Genomic DNA, 6,000 nt, shown 5'->3' with positions numbered 1-6,000 from the left:
CCTCTCAACAAACAAAAACAAATACATTAGCACCTGAGCTAGAAAACAGAAAAATGCCTCAATTATCTTTATAAATTGGACAGAAAATTACAGATGATAGTTAAGGAGGTGAGTCGAGGGTTTCTCTTGAGAGGGGTGTGAGAAATGTTTTACTAGACACAAATGAGACGTCTTAATCTTGGTAGACACTGTGTCTGAAAAGAAAAACTACATATGCTGTGATGTTTTGTGATAGTGAAATGAAACTGGGAGAAGAATTGGTCCAACTTCAGGTATACTAGCTTTAAATTGGTTTGAAAAGAAAAAAAAGTACAATAAATAAATTGGAAGCCCACGCGCTAAAAGAGTCTGTGTGATAGTCTGACAGCAAAATAAATTCATTTGCAGGCATCTGGCAGACAAAATGTCTGTTCGCCCTTGAGAAGGAGCCACTCTGCTAAATGTGAAATAAAAAGCCTTACCCAGTGTGGTGCGGTTTGAATTCTGGCGTCCCATGGACTCGGTTGATGTTACGAATGTATGCGAGACAAAACAAAATATGAGCCTGCAGCTGGCACCTTCGCGCAGAGTGAAAGACGCGAAATAGTGAAAGGAAGGACACAACAATAAGACAGCATGCAGGAAGTTGAACTAGAGAGACTTTCAAACTGGAACTCGGTGATTCGTTGGACAAATACGGCAGTGAACAAACACCGAGTCAAAGTCGCCTTACAGTTTGTGCAAATGTTTAATCACTTGTCTTGGCATAGAGCAATATTCAGTGCAAACAGGATTCATTATTTTTGCAACGTGCATGATAGTAATGTGAGGACTTAGCAAAGCATACAAATTATGTCAGGCTCTGAAAGCAAACAAGAAAGCCTGTGAGGAGTGAAGTGTGGACTTATTTACATCCTGAACACAAAAGCGCAACGTAATGCGAGCGCAAGCTGCGCGAGACAGTGACATAACCTCTTGATGTCGCACAGTGCATACAGTAAAAGACAGAACTAAATGTCACTCTCCGTATAAGCATTTAAGTATTGCACACAAAACCTTCCTGAGTTAACTTTTACTTGGGAAATGGAGTATAAGGTGTACAGTTTGCCCAAAGTTTACATATGTCTGTACAATTTAATTGTATGATGTAATAACTTTAAAAAAATACATTAAAAAATATATTTCTGTAGTTTTTACGCATTCTTGATACCATAGGTGGTTGAAAATTTAAGTAACGCAATCAGCTATTTCCCAGACCAAACAAAGGCTTTACATGCTAAAGGAATGAGTGATAACATAGACTGTATTTAAAAGATGGATGTTGCAAATCTCTTCCAGTGACCAGCAGGGGGTGACTCCTCGAGTTGCAAAAAAGGAACAATTGTACAGAAGTCTAGAAAAGGACAAACATTCTCACTTGAACTCCGTGAAGTCCTGAGTTTATGCTAGTTTTTATGCAAATTTTGGTCCTATATAAAAATAAGAAAATCTATCTCAGTTTCCTTTGTGCTTATGCTGTGTCCTACAATAGATGTCTTAGATTCACCCATGTGTCATCACATCTGGTATTTAGCTATGGCTAAAATGCTAGCAAGTATGGCAAGTTAGCTTTGAGTAACCAAGCATTGCGTCCGTGGCTAAGAAGGAAGCTAACAAGCTTAGCTAGCTAGCCGTATCTGATCAATGCAACTTAAAGTATAAAAAGAAAACAGGATTATGTGTGATTAACTCATTCACTGCCATTGACGTCTATAGCCGTCAATGGCAGTGAATGAGTCAATGGGTTTAACTCATTCACTGCCAGCCATTGGCAGTGAATGAGTTAAGATTATGACCACATCTTCAGAGGCAGAACTACTTATGTAGAAGGTGAACTGTGCCAAAGCCAGCAAAAATACAGCAGAAGGATCTTAAAATTTAAGGCCTTATAAGCTAACACAATATAAATAAAAATGTGTTTTTGCTCACACATTCATTGCTAAATCTCATGAAACATTTGACGTGCGCTCGATTACATTCCTGATGCCTACATATAATAGAGATAAAGCCCTGCAAGCTTTGGCCGGTGCAAACATTTAGCACCTTTCTTGCAGGCGCAACATGTTCGACAGCCACTGCTGCAAACTCAGTGCTTGTTATTGAACACCATCTACAGCTAATTGTAGGCTCCTTCAGATACAAAGCCAATACATGTGGCAGAGTAGTTATTTATCACTGGAGTGCCTATCAGCAGCTGGGATGGCAGCCTGAAACTAACTGCTGCTTTAGACTTTTTGAGTTGATTTATCTTTGTTCAATCAGCAGCAAATGTAAACAAATGATAGGAGTCTAAAGCATCAGTCAGTCTGAAGGTCAAGGCTGAGGTAGTGCCGTGCAATTTGTAATGCTAGGGGAAGCACAGGGGGAGATGTGGTGGAATGATCTACAATAAATGTGCAAACAAAACCAAAGTGGTGTTATTTCAGTTGTTTAACCTTTGTGAAATACAGCATTTCCTGCACTCGCACCTACAATCTTATTAAGTCATTTTTGTCAGGCTTTGCTCTTAAAGTTGGTTTTAGTCAAATGGAAATCAGCCTGTGTGGTAAAAAAGAAAAATAATTATTTTATTTTAAATGTAAATTGATTGACTCTGCATGTTGAAGAATTTGGATAATCGAGTTGAATACGTCACGATTCTAGTGCAGCAACCTGCCCTTCTTGTGTCAAACCAGGGAGTTCTAGAAAACTCCACAAACTTTGCAGTAGCATTCACTGTAACCAACTATTTACGGTGTCAGAATGAAAGGAAGGCTACAAAATCAGGCATTTGTAAATGAGTTAAAAAACTGGCTTGGCGAGGGACACTTATGGAAAACATCATGAATAATTGGAAACTTTGCAAGCCTGCTGATAAACCCTGAAAGCAGGGGCATGCTATATTTAGTAATTAAAGCTAAATTAGGTTAGGAACTCATTTGGTTGCCAGTGCAAGTACTGCAGATTCCCTTATTTTAAAGGCATATCGCTGGACGACTGTAGATGCGGTTCTTTTCTTGTGCGCGTTACACCTTTTCTGCTCCTTGGGAGCTCCTCAGATACTCCAACGGCAGCTCGTCTGAAACATCCACCGGGTTGCTATAGGCCTCAGAGTCCTCTTCATCGTGCTGCTGCCTCGCAAAATTCACAAAGACCTGGAATACAAATGAGGAGAAGAAAGTACTTAAAAGCAAAGGCAAGATAATAAACTTCTGCTGAAGGGCCCGTGGACACTTCTCGTTTGCGCTCTCTCCCCACCCTCTGCCTTTAAAACAAACAGAAATAGCGGCACGGACGACGGGGTGCATGAGAATGAGATGCCAGTCGAGGGCTACGGAGCATCAAGCAAGCGTCTCGGCTCACACAGTGAATGTCAGTTTGACATCTTTGACCAGCAGAGAAAGAGAATAAAACAATCATTCTTCTCTCTGTGATGCCCATTTAATGTCAGACGAAATCAATCCTATGGCGTTCATAAAAAGCAGTGTGTATTTCATTGTGCTGTAAACATCACAGGCGAGCGGGCGTTTTAGTCTCTTAGCATCGGCGGTAAAGCTACACAACAAAGCGGATCATATAAAATGATAAGAGCATTGCTTTTCCATTTAACCATTTTCATTGGCTGTGTGAATATAACAGGACACGCGAATTACTAGATTGCACTTAAAATCTAAATGGAAAATAAATAAAATTGTCCTCCAAGCCAATCCCATCAGCAGCTACTCAGAGGCCCTATCAATTAAACCTTTCTTCACAGATACACACTTGCTAAATCAAATAGCAAATAAGCACATGCAGAAGGCCATGGATGAAGAGAAATAAACATTAGTAGCCTGTTCTTCTGGGCTTAAAAACAACCCTCTTTTGTTTTATTGAAGCTCAGACGGGTAATAGAGATCTATCCAGTCAGCCTTTGAGGCTTCTGTTTTTAATTAACCGGTGAATATAATCTGAAACCTTATAATTTAATGGTAATGAAGTCTTTATTAGCATTAACTTCCATCTTTTGAACAAAGGACATACATTTGCCAATTACTCTGATATATTTACGTTGTCATTACTGACAACATGTCTTCACTAGTGAAAATACGGCTTTTCTATCGCTAAAGTAATGACCTCGTTTTATGTGCCGTATACATCTAGAGTCTGACGTTTGAGAACTACAGCAGTTTGCTTTCTTCCTGAGAGTTAGATGAGAATATTGATACCATTAGTTATTCCCGTGTTCAGCCTTGAATTGAAGCTAGCAGGTGATCAGTCTATTTTAGCAACAAAGAGGAGCCCAAAAACACCTGCCGGCATTTTTAAATCGTGCCGAGCACACAGACAAAAAATTAACTACATACCGACTTCTGCTGAAAGCAAAAGCTTCTATCTATCTATGGTTTCACAGTCCATAAAGATCAAGAATGACTTGATGTGTAATCCACACAAACTCCATGTGTGAGCACAAAGTATATTTCACTTCCAAACATATAATTAAATGATTTTGCCTGTTTTGTTTCCATGTTTTAGGTTAAACAAGACACGATGTTGTGTGACAGCAGGTGCTTTTCTCTCCTGCTCGCGGGAACATTAATTAGCCTATCTAGACATTTAAGTAGATCTGTCTTCCATGCAGACATTCATTATGAGAGAATTCTTGGCTCAGTTCAGGACATGAATATGCACAATGTGTTTTTCTGGTTCCTCTGCGATCTAACGTCATGCGCCTAAACAGAATCACGCTGATATCTATTGGCCACAGAGCACGTGAGCAGCTGAAGAGGTGACGTACGCTCTTTCACCACACAGGGTTAAACTAAAAAGCCATGTTACTCTGATTCAAACAAAGATACTTCCTGTCATAAAGTTAAAATGATCTGATCTGATCTTCAGGTTTTTGCTATTTATCCTTTCTCTGTCCTCTGGGAGTTTTTTTCTTTCCTGCCATCACAAAGTGCTTTATACCTTAAAGAATAAAATGCATTGAGGAGACTGTTGTGATTTGGCCCTATATAAATAAGCCTGAACTGAATGGTTAAAGAAAACTTTAATAATAACAATAAAACCACATGAACAGTCATTTTTTACTGAATAGTGTAACTACGTGGATAAAACTTCCTTATAGAGAAGCTGCTAAGTGTAAGCTCATTGAGCTAGTAATGTCATAACATCAGCAGCGTGTATCAAGGTCACCGTTGTCAAGACATCTTCTCAGCAGAGAATAAATACGAGGATAAGAATGACAACAAATGCACCCTCCGCCCACCTCTGCTGGCCTCTGACTCACTGGCTTGATGTGCTGAGGCATGCACAGCATTTCATATTCATAGTCAAGGCTGCGTAGTTGTGCAGCAGAATTGCAAAGTGCTGTTTGTCTTGAACTTTCTGCAAAACTGAGCGTGGGAGCTTTAATGATGCAGCCATTTTTTGACTGAGACAAGCATGGCTAAATTCCTCCGGTGCGCTGCGGTGTGATTATTTCGTAATGTTCACTTTCTGCATTTAGCCAACCATCCATTCATGACCTGAACGTCATGCACCAGCGCTGCTGAGTGGCATTTTCTTAATAACAGATGGATACAGGCATTAATTACATTATAGGGGTGCGCTGGGGTGTTTATTTGGTACCCACTGAGGCAGAACCCAGAAGGGGAAGGACGCGAATCAGCCAATTAACCTCAGCTATACATCAAAGAAGTCCTTGCAGAATTTAAACTGGCTGTTTTTACATTCGTTACATGTCATTAAAATATTCCTGCTCATCTCAAGATCCCAAACAGAATCTCTCACAATGTCTAAAAGTGGAAGATTTTAATTGTGTGAACAAACCAGTATTTAACGCTTCTGAACAATCATCATGAGTCGCAGCAGTATCAGGGTTATCAGGTGAGTGATGGGTCAGTCACACTAGATTATAAATACTACAGCAGTAGGAAAAAAATCACTGCTTATCCAGCGACAGCTCTGAATTTGTACACTTTTGGCCGAGTGCAGGTACACATTTTCGATGCGCTTCTT

General features: G+C 39.9%; 1 protein-coding gene across 5 annotated transcripts in view; it reads right to left on the bottom strand.

The window, feature by feature from the left end:
* Positions 1 to 713: 713 nt before the first annotated feature.
* The window catches only part of LOC309703378 (phospholipid-transporting ATPase ABCA1), a 233,889-nt gene continuing 228,602 nt past the window's right edge, over positions 714 to 6,000 (bottom strand). For all 5 annotated transcript variants that reach the window (XM_082528159.1, XM_082528160.1, XM_082528157.1 and 2 more), the window contains one exon: positions 714 to 3,152. In XM_082528159.1, coding sequence (XP_082384285.1) covers positions 3,024 to 3,152 — 129 coding nt within the window. In that variant the 3' untranslated portion in view covers positions 714 to 3,023. The remainder of the gene's footprint in view (positions 3,153 to 6,000) is intronic.

This window comes from Aulonocara stuartgranti (assembly GCF_965226115.1).
Source record: "Aulonocara stuartgranti genome assembly, chromosome: 3".
In the NCBI taxonomy this organism is placed as follows: Eukaryota; Metazoa; Chordata; class Actinopteri; order Cichliformes; family Cichlidae; genus Aulonocara; species Aulonocara stuartgranti.
The sequence above is the reverse complement of the archived record's forward strand: the minus strand, read 5'-3'. Positions and strand labels throughout refer to the sequence as shown.